The sequence below is a fragment of the Hordeum vulgare genome, chromosome 1H, assembly GCF_904849725.1.
Source record: "Hordeum vulgare subsp. vulgare chromosome 1H, MorexV3_pseudomolecules_assembly, whole genome shotgun sequence".
In the NCBI taxonomy this organism is placed as follows: Eukaryota; Viridiplantae; Streptophyta; class Magnoliopsida; order Poales; family Poaceae; genus Hordeum; species Hordeum vulgare.
Window position 1 is genome coordinate 334,730,974 of NC_058518.1, and position 16,221 is coordinate 334,747,194.

Genomic DNA, 16,221 nt, shown 5'->3' on the forward strand with positions numbered 1-16,221 from the left:
GGCTAGGTATCGGTTAATAAAGCAAGAGAGGGTTAAGCTTCGACGTTTGGTCGTAAAAGCGACTCGATTTCACTAACAGTGCAACACTTGAGGTAGTGTGTGGTGGGACCAGGGCCTAATAGAACTCATACATTCAAACTGAAGACTCCAAAGCTGGAATAGGAACTCACCTATCGATCTAAAGACTCATAGCCGAAGTTATACATCCGAAGAAGACTATCATCCTCGGAATTGAAGACCAACTCGGGGGCTACTAACGCTGTCCTGTTCTAGGGGTTCCCAGCCTAGCCGGTCTAGTCCATGGGCCGGACTGACGTGTCGTTAAGGAGAAAGGATTTCGGAGGCCTTTAACTTGTGGCGTATGCATATCGAGCTTCACTAAGGACTTGGTGTGTACTCCAAGTATGTCTATTGGATTCTACATGTAACCCCTAGATGGCAACCGATCATGTGTAACCCTAGATACCTCTGGCGTCTATATAAGACGGAGGCTTTTGTCCGTAGGGAAGGGGATTCATCCATTCACTATCATCATTACCCCTAGGGTTTAGTCCATAACTTATGATCTCGAGTTAGACCAACTGTGTACTTTGACACACCCATAATATAAGAAAGAGTAGACCGTAGGGTTTTACCTCCTTAAAGAGGGCCCGAACCTGGGTAGAAGCATCGTGTCCCTTGTCTCGTGTTACCCATCGATCCGATCTCACAACTCGCTCCACCTACCCGAGATCTACCGGTTTTGACACTGACAGTCAAGCACTCAACTGCTTCCCTGGCGTAGCTTAGTTCGATGTGACGTGGTGCATCGCCCATATTTGGTCAAGGGATGGATCAAGACTCGGTCATGTCCATATGACCGATAAAGCCCATGCCTGATCGGCCCGAGATGCCCACCCAACTCAATCTTCATGATGATGGCCTATTCACATAGGCCTGCAGGGGCTATGCTATGTAGCTTAAGTGGGCACTAAATGCATGGCCGGTGCAGTGTTGCAAGGGTCACTTGCCCTTGCGACACGTGTATATGATGCTTGGGGCTCCGTCCTCCAATGTCATCACTGTTGGCATCACTTCCTTTCATGATGATCTCCCGTGGCTGATAGCATCGTGGTAGTTGTGTATCTGTGCATGTCTTCAAGCTGTAAATAATAGCGAGTGGCAAATGAACCCTTTTCCAAGGTTTAATCTAGTACCTTTTTTCCAAATGGGCCCACTTGGAAGGTATTAGGGGTACCCCTGTTTCCAATATTTTGTCAACCACTAGAGGGAGAACAACACAACATATCATCACATTGAACGGTAATCTAGCGACGACTATAAGCACTCGAGCAAGCTGAAGGGGTGCCGCCATCATCACCCCTCACTCGCCAGAGCCGAGCGAAACTTATTGTAATAGAGAGTCGAAAATTCATCGTTAACACCCCATAAGACCAACGCACCCGAATAGCAACCGCCACTCGTGAAGTGAAGCGTAGATCAAAATGATCCAACCTGAAGATACACTGACGTAGACGAACGAATACCGGATCCAAGTGAATCCAACCACCGATCGAATTCTGCGAGATCCACTGGAGATACACCTCCACATGCCCTCCAATAATGCTAGACACACCATCGGGACAAGGGCGGGGAGAACCTTTTTCCACCTTGAGAGAGTCGTCGCCGTCTCGTCTTCCCGAACATGACACAAACCCTAAAAAAACTTGAAGGACATATAAAAACGAAGCCATCCCGCTGACAAGGTCGGGGTCCATCACGCCCCATGGACATAAGACGACGGGAAACGATGTAGATCGACAACGATGACGACGAGAGGCAGAAACCCTAACCACCTTGTTCGCTTGGATAAGAGCCGACGGGGTCACAACAAACCAATTCATATTGAAGCTAAGCTATTTTTTGACTGGAATGCTGAACTCAAGCTTTAAAACATACTCTCTCGATCGCTTTGTCCCAAATTACTTGTCTTAGATTTGCATAGATACAGATACAAATGTACCTAATACATGTCATATACCCACCTCACATTCTTTTATTATTTTTCAGGTTGGTACATATACTAATTACAAACTACAAAGTTTTTCTTTGTAAATATAAACGTACATGCCCTGAAAAAGGTCCAAGTTCCAAAATAAAACACCTACCATTTTTTGTTTCTTTCCGAATCAAATAGCTGCTCCAGGCACCCGGAGTCAAAATCCACCTGCTCCACAGCTCCACGGTTTCCTCTCCACCGTCCTGTACACCATTCTTTCCTCTTCTTCGTCCTCTCCCTAGTCCTGACCTACCCAAGCTCCAACCCGACCTGTGTGCCAGCCCTAGAGCTGCCGCCGTGCCGTAGCTCATAGTCACCCCTCCGCCTCACCCCCGCAACCCCTCCGCCTCTCGCGCGCCTCGCCGCCATCGCCGTTCCCGTTGTACCTCGTCGCGTCCCTGCCGTCTGGACTCCGTCTGCAATTTTGGCCATTGGTTTTTGATTGAGGTATGAGCCTTTTTGCAATCCAGCGATTGGATAAACCTCACTGACCTCCACAAATTCTATGTGCGCCCATCTAGATCCGCCCCTGTTAATGTATGCATGGTCGAATTGGGATAAATTTGAAGTACATAGTTTTATTAGAAGTAAGGCTAAGACGCCCTTCAGTTTCAATCGAGCTAGGAAATTACTGCTAGTGGTCTGGGAAAATCCTTTTTGTTCCCGCTGTGTGGAATTGTGTGTTGGAGCGAGATTTTATCGCAAAGCTGTATGGGTTTATTTTTAAACTAAGCAGGGGATTTTTATTTTATTTTACTTATGAGCTTTGAACTGTGACATTTAGATTTTGGCCGCGGTTGGGTCACTTCAGCTGCCTGTCCTTTACCAGAGCTGTTAGTGACAGCTTTAAAGCTGGAATGGGTCACACTTTGTTAGAAGTTGCTTGGTACCTTCCAATGAAAAGCTTTTGCATTCAGATTGCTCAAGTTAGGTAGACAGAGTTTTTCACCTTTTGTATATTTTTCAATAACCAGCCTATGCTGTACCTAACATGATGTCCACTTAGGTTGCTTTTTAGTCTTTTCCTTAGTGGCTACCCACAATGGAAAGTAACATATAATAGTAACATGCATATGTTACTAGTCTAAGTTACTACCTCCATAGTGGGTAGTAACATAGAAATGTTAACATAGAGATTTTCATTTATTAGCATATAGACTCATCTTGTCTTGGTATGTGTGATGTTACTCATAGTATGAGTAACTAGCTATGTTACTCAATTTGTCCCTCTCCTCATTAATTTGCTGTCACATCATCTTTTTTGATTATGTGGCATCTATGTTACTACCTATGTTACTCCCACTGTGGGTAGTCTTAGGAGCATCCGCCAGCTGTTTGTAGCCTTGGCCTTTCCAGATATGCTGCATGGCTTGCAGTATTATTTTTTATGAATCATGGCACCTCAGGTAGGATTATAAATGTCCAGGCTTCGTTGATCAAACCAGGAGCATGCAAATGGTATTTGATGATTTTTGCTCTTCATGGTCTAGATTATATTACCGAAAAAGGTTTTCGCCCCGCTTTATAAATAAAGCAAACCGCCATAGCACAACAAACAGGTCCAACACACAAAGACGCACAAACGCACGCCCCACACACCCGCGTCCATCACCCACAAACACAAACGCACAGAAGTAGCACAAGACAACACCAAAGGGTTTTGCTGAGGGCACAGCTCAACAAGTCTAGATTATATTACCCAGTTCGTCACATGCTTACCTGCATCTACCCGGTTGTCTATAAGTTATTGTTTCCCAGTTGACTGTCTAGTGTCAGTATGTTACTGTGCTGTAGGAAGGCACTACATTGACTAACATGCAAACCTGGTGAGTTGACTGTCTAGTGTCAGTATGTTACTGTGCTGTAGGAAGGCACTACATTGACTAACATGCAAACCTGGTGGGTATGCAAACCTGGTGGGTATGCAAACCTGGTCGGTATGCAAACCTGGTGGGTATGCAAATCAGGAGCATGCTTATTATATTGGACATAAATTCCAGATGCTAAGTTAAATATTCTTATGCAGCGTTCCAGTTTCATTTATAAATATTTATATATCTGGCATAGTTCAGGGAGGGTGGGGCATAATTTCTTTAGATTTGTATATGTTGGTATGTAACTGATCAGCGACCAGTAGGTAGCTGGCCTATGTACTTTTCTAGACTCCTAGTTTATTGCACTTTGATCAGTTGTTGCTAGTTAATTCTTATACTACATACTAAGGCACACATCTGATCTATTATTGTTAATTTGATATTCTGTTACATGTATTCTGCAGGCTCACAGTCATAAGTGGCTTCGCATGAGCTTTGTGGAGTGATGCCTTTATTGTTGTAGGCTTTTCCTAACATGTAGCTTCAATGCTATACTTGCACTGGATTTATGTTTAGAAGAAAGAGATGCAGAAGTCTGACCATCACGAGCAGAATCTTACTTCACCAAGGGGACTGATCCATAAAGTGCTTCGTCGTACAAATAGCAGGCGATCTCCAACTGCAGCAGAGCAAGATCCTTCTCCTGTATTTGCAGAAACAAGCAATACTAAATTCTTAAAGCAAAAGAATGTAGAAGGTGCAACCAAAGATCCAGAAAAGGGGAGCACTCACGATAACCGAACTGAAGATGAGAAGTCTGATTTGTTAGGATACGAAGTTTGTTCTGGGAAGCTTACATTAGATAGCAAAGGTAGAAGCGTTTCAGGTGAACAGTCGGGATCAGGGTCTAGTGGCAATTGTTTCGATGCTAGGCTCACCACTGAAGCCTTAGTATGGGGCTCTAACATCCTTAAGCTTGAGGACATTATATCTGTAAGTTGTTGGCTCATTGACTTCAGTCTGCAACTGTCATATATGTGTTTCTGAGTTTTACCACAAGCAGACATCACGTTAATAATAAGCTCTTGTTTAACTTAACCCACAGGTATCATACAATTCTGGGCTCCGGCATTTCACTGTGCATGCATGCCCTCTTGAAAAGAGATCTAATGGACTTTCCTGCTTTATGAAGCCTAGAAGAATCCAGAGGGACTTGCGTTTCCTATCCACTGCTCCACACGAGGCCTTTCGGTGGGTTAATGGTTTTGCAGATCAGCAATGCTATGTAAATCTGTTACCACACCCCATGGCATCAAGCAAAAAGCATTCTTCTGAACTCATTCCATTTGATGCCATGCTTGATCCATATGTTAAATGTCGATCTCCACCAAAGATACTTGTCATCCTGAATCCTCGATCTGGACATGGTAGATCTAGCAAAGTTTTCCACGGGAAAGTGGAGCCCATATTTAAGGTATGTCTAGCTAAGTAGAAGCATGTTAATATCAAGATCACATCTACTTGGGTTGTTGCCAAATAAGATATTAATTTAGTTTATAAGCATGCTTTCAAAATTAGATCAGTAAGGTATTTTGCATGTTCAAGGGTGGTCGCTACAATGATCTTCACCCAACTTAAAAACGTGTTCTCATCTAAAAAGGAAAACATGTTTCCATGTATGTGTTTTAGAATCACGATCCTAAGTAGAAACCTTTTTGTTTGATGTAATCGATCTAGGATCGGGCCATTGAATCATTATTTTACCAGATTTTTGAAGTAGACACAATTCGTGTGAAAATGAGTCATTTATGCAAATCTGCAAATTTATATACTTCAAAGTTTGTATTTGGGCTGTTTTTTTTTTGTAAACTGGGAACACTTCCTTACATTACATTCAGTTGAATTCATTTCTGGTCTTACTCAATTCATTTTGTGGTTATATTGATTACTGAGATGTATAATATGTGGATCTTAATATATTTTGGATCTCAATATACTTTACTCAGGGTGGCATGCACAAAGCAAAAAGGAAATACGATAAAATAAACTGATGTAATTTAGATCAATAATGTGTAATATGGAGTCTTGTATGCTGTATAGTTTAATATCCAGATCCCAATTACTAGCCTGATCTTACCTTTGATTCCAGTCATTAGGGCCTTTGACATCTATATTGATTTCTTATGTCAGTTAATCAGTTCTATGATGCTGAATTTGTTAGAAATGCCATTTCTGTATATTTTTGACATTTGGGAGTGCCATTCAGTTATATATCAAGTTTATAGGTGATGCTTGTTTATGCAGATGTTTTTTTTGTACCTCAAGTACTTTCATCTGGTTTAATAATAATAATAATAATAAGTGTTAGAGACAGCTTGCAGGTTTCAAGATGGAAGTGGTTAAAACTACACATGCTGGTCATGCAAAATCTCTTGTATCAACTATTGATTTTAGTACCTGTCCAGATGGTATATTTATCTTTACATCTTTCCTGAGTAGTTTATGTTGATCATCTAAATCACTTTTTGCCTGCACTTTCTAGGAATTGTATGTGTGGGTGGCGATGGAATTGTTAACGAGGTTAGTGTATATTAATTCCATGCATATTCTTTTTGTTGGCCTCTCTGTCATGTTAGTTTTTTGGGGTCTAGTGTGGTATAGTAACAAGAAAAGATAATCCTAGTGTCGGTCTTTCACACAGTTGTGGTCTGGATTCGACTAGTACACATGCATATTAATGGATTATTACAAGCTAAATATGGATTCATTCATCAGGAAGAGTACAGTTCTTTTTCCAGGACTGTCACATAGTTCTGAGACATAAACTATGCACATCTCAAAGCTCACAGCATTTTTTTTTTTGGGGGGGGGGGGGGTATAGTCCATGGAATGTACAAAATCCACTCTTATTAGTAATAGCAAACAATGTGACAGTAATTACTAGCTTACTAGGTTCAGGGTTTTATCTAGGGGGCATAAAAAGTGTGCATATACCATATTCTACTTTGCTATGCCACAACAATTTTGAGTTCGTTGAACAAAGTTGCTGGGTTTTGGATACTCAGAAGGTTTAAGTTGTTCCAGTACTACTACCAACTAAATACTTGTCTTTAACATTTGAGGGCCATGTATGTTTGCTACTGTTCAACGTTTTTATTTCCATAAGCACTTAAGGAGCCTGTTTGTTTGGTAGTTTCCCAAGGACCCGGACACATCCTCTCCCTGTTGTCAAAATAGATATTCGTGTGCTAACTACAGGTCCTGATACAACAATCAACTTATTGCGTAGGTACTCAATGGTCTTCTGTCCAGAGATGAACAAATTGAGGCAGGCTCTGTTCCAATTGGCATAATACCTGCAGGATCTGATAACTCACTTGTTTGGACAGTATTGGGTGTTAAAGATCCAATATCTGCAGCATTGTCCATTGTCAGGGTAAACAACATTTCATTTGTTCAGTTTTACTGATGCTTTTCTGTATATGTTTAACTCCTCTTGCAACTTTGCATATAATTTTTTGACGCCTCATTTTAAAGAGTACGAGTTATTAAAAATCTAAATGTTACTCATTATGTTGGGTAAGATTATGTTCATAGATACACCTTTAGGGATTCAGTTCCTTGATGTAAAACAATTTAATCATGAATTAGGTTCAGCTAAATCTCATCAATTGTGGTTAATGGTGCTTGTACACTTAACTGCCAGTATCCCAAAAATCTGTATGTTTCTGTTTCGTTTCTTTTACAGATAATATTCTTCTTTCATTTCTAATTGTCTGCCCTCCCTGTGGTTCCATTTGTCTGGGCCTGTATGTCACTGCCGTAAGGTTAGCTGTTCTGTTGGACTTCACCCCAAATTCACGTGACTACAACATGTCCTATTGTTGAGCCTTTCTTAACATATACTCCCTCTGTTCCTAAATATAAGTATTTCTAGAGGTTTTACTAGTGTACTACATACGGATGTATATAGACATATTTTAGAGTATAGATTCAATCATTTTGCTCCGTATATAGACCCTAGTAAAATCGCTTAAAAGACTTATATTTAGGAACGGAGGGAGTATATTTTCTCATGTTATTTATATGAGGCAGGTAGCGCCCGCTAGACGGTACATCTTCCTCACATGGTCACATGGGAGTTACTTCTTTGTAATTGTCCATTAGGCTTCCCTGAGATCCCTCCACCATGGACCCACACAAAAAGTACAACACAGCTCCACTTTTAATACGACAATAACGCTCCTCCATGTAGCTTTCTTTTGATTCTGCATTACTGTGTTATTGTCATGGTGCCAGCAACACCCAACCATGTCTTAACACTGACGCCAACAAAGTGAAAATATGTTGTACCTGTAGTTTCATCTAAGAGATGCTACCCTATACTTATTTGAATTGTTTAGAGCATCTCCAACAGCCTTTGTATATTTGCACTCACTTGCTATTTTACAAATCTTGGTCAAAAAACCTTCTCCAACAGCCTTTTTATAAGTGGTCCCCCACCAATTTTTTTTACAAAGCTTGCTATATTTGCACCCACACTTTGCATATTTGCCAAGCCAAAGGCCACTTTGTAAATTTTTAGCAAGCCTCCTAAAGCCCCACTTTGTCTCAATGGTAGGTGGGTCCGTGTACTAGTGTGTGTGCTGCGCGTGCGCTGTGTGTGTGCGCGCGCGCATGTGTATGTGTGTGTGTTGCATGTGTACGTGTGTATGTGTACGTGTGTACGCTAGTGTGCAATGTGTCTTATGACAAACTGTCCTCACATGTCATTGTGTGTTTTGTGCAAATATAGCAATCCAATATACAAAGGCTACCAAAGCAAAAAACATGTTGGCTTTGTAAACCTTCTCTCTCCTCTTGCTATAACAATTTTTTAGCAATCCAATATACAAAGGCTGTTGGAGATGCTCTTAGTGTCGATACCATTAATTATTGTGCTTGCGATTTCATTGTCTATGTTTTCATATAATATCTAGTCAAGGTAATAATATTCATTAAATTTTTTGTTTGTTGCAGGGAGGTTTTACACCTATTGATGTTTTTTCTGTTGAATGGATTCAGAGTGGGACTACACATTTTGGCACAACAGTCTCATATTTTGGGTTTGTTAGCGATGGTACCACATACTTGAATTTTCAGGAAATTTTCTCTTATTTTTAAAATATAAATTAGCTTCTTGAACTAAAGCGAGTTTCCATTTATCTGCTGCAGTTCTTGAACTCTCAGAGAAATACCAGAAGCGTTTTGGTCCTCTCCGTTACATTGTTGCTGGTTTTCTGAAATTTCTGTGCTTGCCAAAGTACACTTTTGAATTGGAGTATCTTCCAGTAGCAGATGTTGATGGTGCTGGGCACAAAATTGTGGAGGGACAAGAAAAGGTTGATACGTCAGACCTCTATGACGATGTAGTTCAGAGGTCGAGAGCAGAATGTTTACCGCGCGCATCAAGTTTGTCTAGCATTGATTCAATCATGTCTACGAGCATAATGTCTGGGGGAGAAGCAGAGGTTCCTAGTCCACGCGCTAATAATGAACCGTCTGAACTTGTGCGTGCACTTGATCCGAAATCAAAACGCCAGTCATTAGGGAGGACAAGTACTTTCAAGGAACCAGAAGAATTGCTCCATCCTCAGGCATCAACTCCCAGCTGGCGTAGATCCAAATCAAAGTCAAGGACAGAAAAGGCGTGGCCAGGTTTGACTGCTACAAATGAGACTAAACCTTCTAAGGGCACGACAACACATGATAAAGAAGACACATCATCCACAGTTTCAGATCCTGGACCTGCATGGGATACAGGACCCAAGTGGGATATGGAGCCTAAATGGGATAATCAACCTAATTGGGAACCTGAAACTCCTATCGAGCTACATGGTCCATCAGATGACATTGAGCTTGGTCTGACTAAGGAACTAGTCCCAAGCTTAGATGAAAGATGGGTCGTCAGGAAAGGGCGCTATCTCGGTGTATTGGTATGCAACCATTCATGCAAGACTGTGCAGAGTTTAAGTTCCCAGATAGTTGCTCCCAAGGCTGAATATGACGACAACTGTCTGGACCTGCTGCTGGTTGGTGGAAGTGGGAGGCTAAGGTTATTAAGGTTTTTGGTGCTTTTGCAGTTTGGAAAACATATTTCTCTTCCGAATGTGGAATATGTAAAGGTGTGATTTTGCTCCTCTTTGTCCAGAATCCAGTTTTACTCATGACAGAAAAACCATCCGATTTTAGTTCCATTCATCTGACAAATTGCTGTGCTTACTTTCAGGTAAGATCCGTAAGGCTTAAGGCAGGCCCGAATACACATGATGGGTGTGGTATCGACGGGGAACTACTCCATGTCAAGGGGCAGGTCCGGTGCAGTTTGCTACCTCAGCAAAGTCATTTGATAGGCAGGCCAGCCAAAAACCTTGTACAGTAACTGTAAATACATCACCCTGCGGCCCTATATCTGCCTGGAAATTCGCACCTGTACAACCGGCAACTTTCTTGATCTTTTTACCTCTGCATCCAGAACAGCTTCGCTGACAGACAGGCACGTATAACTCCAGCGATGTACATTTGTGCTTGATGACCTAAAGTGCCAGAGGGTGACATTTATCCAAAAAATGTAAAGCCTATCTGGTCTGCAGCCTGCTGCGCTTCTCTTTGTTTCGCCTTTTCTTTGGCTGGTATGGGATGTTGTGCTATGGAGCCATCCTGATCCGCGTACTTGGGGGACGGTTCTGTTGAGAAGAGCATGGCGCCCACCCCTGGAGTGTGCGGTTGTTTGGAGGTCCCTGGTGCCGGCCACTTGATAATGCTTGTCACCCCCCATTAGAGGGACAAAACGCTCCCAATGCTATGCCCCTCATCAGCTTGTGATGTTTACAGAAAGTGCCAACAGATTTCTATCATGTCATGTTCCCGGTATAGTATAGGATTTGGATGAACCCAAAAAAGGAGAGAAGATATTTGTGGTGCTGCTGGCTTTTCCACCTATAGTTCTTTTTGTGTGTGTGTGTGTGTGTGTGGTGTATTGAGTTGTATTTTCTCCCGGCTGTCTGCCATAACGTGTTGGATCATAAATCTTTGTCAGGGTAAACCTGCAGGTACATATGTGGTACTATGTGTTGTTCTCTGTTTGGGAATAAACAGCATGTCTTGATGGTGTGTGACATTGTTGGTCGCAAAGAACTGAATGGTGCCTGCTTTTATCATTTCGTTCATGAGGATCATACACCCCCTGCAGGGCTAAAACTTGTTAATCAAAAAAGGTCTGGAAAGCGTTCGGCACGGACAAACCGACAAACAAACGCTACGCTTCTGGCAGCAAGGATCATTAGGGCCCGTTTGTTCATGACTAACTTTATCATAACTAAGCTTGAACAAAATATTGTTGTTATAAAAAGTGTGGCTAATAAAATGACCACCACAAATGTGGCTAGCAAAATAAGCACCACAAGAGTATAGCAAGATTTGACAAAAAATTAAGTCTATAACATGTGGATCATGTAGCTAGAAAAATATGACAAGCCATAAGTAACAATAAACCAAACATGTGCCTAAGATATTATGACACAGTTAAGGTTAGACGTGACAACCTTAGACTGCGAACCAAACAAACATATATTCTTTATTTAGGTACGAAAATCATCACTGCCAAAGATATATAGAACAATTGGCTTATAATTGTAGGACGCAGTTGGTAGCTCCCAGGAGCTGGAGGTTGCTAAAAGGGATAGCCAACAAAAAAAGCAAGGGAGGGGAGGAGGGGCACCGGGAAAAAAGACACCTGGAAAAAACATGGCTAGCTAGCTTAGAGTACAGTAATAAGTTTAAAAAGGTATAATTAATAGACTGTAAGGATTAATTACTATGTTTTTATCGAATTGGATAATAGAAAAAGAAGAAAGAAGATAAATGCTGTAAACACAAGCTCAAAGAAACATTGAAAATGTAATGTGGGTCAGTTATTAATAAATTAGTGTGTCTTACTAAGAGCCTGTTCGGACCCTCTCCACTCTGGAGCTCCGGGAGCGGAGCGGAGCGGCGTGTAGTTGTAATTTAGGGAGTAGTTAATATGATGCAATTTAGGAAGTAGCTAATAGGATGCTCCGTGCTCCGCTCCCTGGTGGAGGAGTGCCGAACACCGTCTAACTAATAGTACTACTATACATGTTGCTTATTAGATTGGCTAGGTGATATAGAAACTTCATACAGCTGGTTGTTGTCTATATTATTAATCATGCTTGGCATTCCCAATGCGAACCCTCAAATAGCCCGTCAATGTCTAGATCAAGATGTCCAGACACATTTTGTCATTCAATGTGTATTTGTCAGACGCGGCCAAGGTCCTTTTTTTACAAATCAGACGCTAACCAAAGGTCACACTCAAAATCACTCCTACCCGCACGACCGCTCCAATAGTCCTACGCCACATTTATGTCGGTCTGGAATGGACACGACCCCTCGCAACATGCTAGACATTGAAGGGACACGTTGACCGAGAGCGCCGTTGGTGCCACACCCGTTCGCTCGCACTCCGTGTCGCGTTCAATGCCGGCTCAGAACAACATGACCGGACTGGGAGACATGACGGCTTCCTGCTGCATTGAAGCTAGCTACCCATTTGTTCGTCCGCCCAACATAGAAGAGGTACGCTATAGCAGAAACCCAACACCCGCTCCTGCATTCAAACCGCCGCTTCGGTTAACCGACGCCCGTTATATAAACATGGCCGCGCATAGCCCGAACTGCACCACCTCCGCTTCCCCTTCCTCTTTCGTGCATGACCGTTGGAGCAATGACAATGACCGTCAGAGTGCTGTGGAAGCGACTCTCGTCGATGTAGAAGCACGACATGATGGCCCTTGCTAACGCCTGGCATGGCTGGCATGCGCGACACATAGAGGCCGAACTGCCTTTCGTTGGAGGATGATGACCGCACGATGCAACAGACATCCGACGCCGCACCCGCTCCCGTGTCGGTTACTGGCTTCACCATGGCGCAGGTGCAGACGCACTAGGGGTCGTCATGGCGACGGAGGAGGAGCCGATGCAACCTGCACCACCAAGCTCCATGTTCTGAATGTTGCATGAGGAGCAATGATACAACATCCGGCTTCTCGAGCACCACCGGCTTGCGGAGGGACAAATCGCCAACAAGCAAGCGAACAAGGTGTCGTTGCAGACATGGTCATGAAGAATTCAGGCTCCTGGATGAGCAGCGGGCGTTGTACCAGTCAATATGCAGCGCCCGTGACATCTGCCGCGAGCGATGTGGCTGCGCGTCGTGCGGGCAGAGACTGACACATTGTTGGTGAAGAGGCGCAGAGACGAACACATAGGCAATGCACACGATCATGGACGTGAATGCTACTGTCTATGTCGCTAGCTCTACATCGATCACGCCGCACGCGCGGTTCTTGCCCGGCCGCAACGATCATAAGACTGGCCCAACCACATTGATTGTGGACCTCATCTCAACCGGTGACGTTCACACGGCGGACTCCGGTGAAGAAGAGTAGGAGACAAGACACATATATAGGCATCTCGTGTCCTATTTACTGCAACTTCGTGTCCCATATCCTACTCTCTTCCTGTATGCGACCCGTAATTTCATTTGTCGAAGCTCACGGACATAAAAAAAAACAGGACGTGGAACACATACGCCTCCACGTTTGGCGAAGATTTATACTAGGTTAAAAAAGAATAATGTGTGCTTTTGTTAATGAAATATTTTAAAAATATTATTAATCTTGTCCAATTAAAATAAGAAATATTTAGTTTATATGAAATCTGTCTAGTTTGTTTAAATTTCATTTGGGACGGATAGTTACTCCGATCTGAGAGACGGCTTTTGGCGTTAGGCTGTGCATGCAGAAAGACGCAGGAGCAAAGCAAACAAAAGCCACCGACTGCGCAGGTGCAAACACCCAACGCAATATTGCACAGATCGTACCACTCAAGTACACAGAGAGGGCCAAAAAAAAGGCCGGAGAAAACAGCTGGCAAACCGCAAGAGCATGGAAGTTGCCGCGCGGCTAGGCTAACACCTGCAATGGCAGCCGCGGCCCCTGGCGAAGCCGAGCGACACGCAGCGGCCGCCGCGGCGGCACCCGCCGTAGTGGCACACGTCCATGCATGCGCTGTTGGCCGCCGCGTCCCCCGGGTCGCACTGCTCCACCGGGATCGTCGCCCCGCACGGCACCCCCGACGGGTAGTCCTCCACCCACGCCGCCCTCGCCGACGGCGCCGCCACCAAGACCACTGCAAAAACGGGTCACATCATTTGCATCAGGCACGCATGCGCACATTCAAGAGATGCATGCAGCTCGCGCTTCGCCACTGCATGCGAGCTCGCGGTGCCTTTTTCGCTTACCGGTGAGCATGGCGACGAGGACGACGAGGGGGAAGCGCGGGGGCAGCAGGGGGAGACTGCAGCGGCACGCGGCGGCATCGCCGCCTACTCGAGCCATGGGTTGCTTAATTAGCTTCTGTTTTGCTCGCCTGGGGAGTTGACGAGAGCTAGCTGATGCTCCCGGCCGCGCCCTGTGCATGCCGGTCATGGTGCGCGCGGCGTGATATATAGAGGGAGATGAGCTGACAACGATGACAAGTGCTGGAAAGCGGCGGCCGCGCGCGGCAAAGGGTGGAAACCGACAGGGCAAGTACGCTTGCTGGCTGCTGCTCTTGTACCTGCAATATATGCGCGGGTCGTTAGCAATAATAGTGTATGTTATCCGGGCATCAACTTGTAATGAGGCTGGTTATTATTGCTGTATAATTGCTTGATTTGGACGCGCATATCTAGTGTGCTTTTGATATAAGGAGGATTAAAGTTCATGGCACCGGCACTGGTGTGCTCGATTTTGACATTATATACTCCGTAGTGCACGGATTTCACTGGTCAAGTTAGATTCAACATCATCCGAATGCCTAATGTACCATGTACCAATGAATGAGGGAACCCCTTTGTTTTCTGAACAAACCTAAACCTTAAAAACTAAACCCTAACTATCCTGACATGTTGCTGACATGATCAAGTATGCATGTAATTGGCCCAACGACGATATCCAAATACTGTCTCCGTCACTGTTTGATGCATGAGTGAAATAAATCAAAAGCTATTAGTATTTACTAAAGCAAACGTGTGTGAATAAAAAGTATGCATGCACCTCGAATCATTGGAGTTGCAACAATTAAATTGGAATATGCATGTGGCACAAAATAGTGTTGCTGGATAATGACATGGCACATTCGATGATGTGAAGGGCCGCATGTTGAGAGAACTAAAGATAATGGAATGAACTATTATTTTGTAAGATAACTTCGAGTGCAAAGAAACATGAATGTGGAAGGAGTGATGGTGACAACAATATTATTTTAACATACAACAGAAGACATGTCCGTCATGTCCGTATCGACTCTAAGAAATGGTTTAGCACATAAAATCATCTATGACTATATTTTCTTCGATTTCCAAATTAGGATGGACGCAGATACAAATATTAGATCATGTCGGGTTCAAACATGGTACGGTTACAGAGTGGACTTATTCGGAAATGAACATATACCAAAGGGTCCGTCTATATCACATCTAAATGTGAGATAATACCTCACATCTAAGTATGATGTCAGCGCCATCTTTTTTTATTGTTTATCATGTTTGTTTGATTTTAATTTGTCAAAGCCCAAAGCCAAAAACCACGTCGCCCTGCGTCTGCCTTGGTCGGCCTAAACACAAATCTGGTCACTAGCCCCCCTCATAAATAAATCTGGTCGCTAGCTACCTGTAAAAAAAAAAACTGATCGCTAGTGCTAAATCAATTAGTTAGCTTTTGCGTCTGATAACAAGTACATCTCCCATCGCTAGCTTCTAGGCTACCATTTATTTTTTGCATTTTGGTTTTTGCGTTTTTCACTCTCATATTTTATAACTAATTTTTAGTAAGGATCAAAGTTTCGCAACACATATTTAAAAAAACATGTTCATGAATTTACACAAATTTTTCAAAATTATAAAAAATGTTAACGAATATAAAAAATGTTCTAATGTATGGTGAACAATGCTTCAATATATGATGACATTTTGTGAATACACATTAATTATTTTGCAATACACAGTGAACATTTTTTCTGATATATGTGAATTTTGGATATACGATGAACTAAAAGCGAACTTTTTTATGTACATTTAACTAAAAGCAAACATGGAAAAACAAAAATAGAGAAAATAGATAAATGAGAAGAGAACAAAAATGACCACATTTTGATTTGTTTTAAAAAATCAATAAACACGAACAATTTTAGAAAAACGGAACAAATTTACAAATTTTGAAGCACTTATTGAAACTTGTGAATTTATGTTAAAAATAATCAGAAAAT

General features: G+C 42.9%; 2 protein-coding genes across 2 annotated transcripts; one reads left to right on the forward strand and one right to left on the reverse strand.

Annotated features, from left to right (window-relative positions):
• Nucleotides 1–2,195: 2,195 nt before the first annotated feature.
• On the forward strand, nt 2,196–11,009 carry LOC123434623 (sphingoid long-chain bases kinase 1-like). Its single transcript, XM_045115523.1, has 9 exons — nt 2,196–2,485; nt 4,317–4,845; nt 4,958–5,326; nt 6,227–6,320; nt 6,395–6,432; nt 7,142–7,288; nt 8,872–8,971; nt 9,067–10,016; nt 10,121–11,009. The coding sequence occupies exons 2-9, from the start codon at nt 4,438–4,440 to the stop codon at nt 10,271–10,273; spliced, it is 2,259 nt and encodes a 752-aa protein (XP_044971458.1). The 5' UTR covers nt 2,196–2,485; nt 4,317–4,437; the 3' UTR covers nt 10,274–11,009.
• A 2,606-nt stretch (nt 11,010–13,615) lies between these two features.
• Nucleotides 13,616–14,540, reverse strand: LOC123434639. Its single transcript, XM_045115524.1, has 2 exons — nt 14,216–14,540; nt 13,616–14,103 (listed from the first exon to the last, which is right to left on the reverse strand). The coding sequence occupies exons 1-2, from the start codon at nt 14,400–14,402 to the stop codon at nt 13,883–13,885; spliced, it is 408 nt and encodes a 135-aa protein (XP_044971459.1). The 5' UTR covers nt 14,403–14,540; the 3' UTR covers nt 13,616–13,882.
• Nucleotides 14,541–16,221: the final 1,681 nt, after the last annotated feature.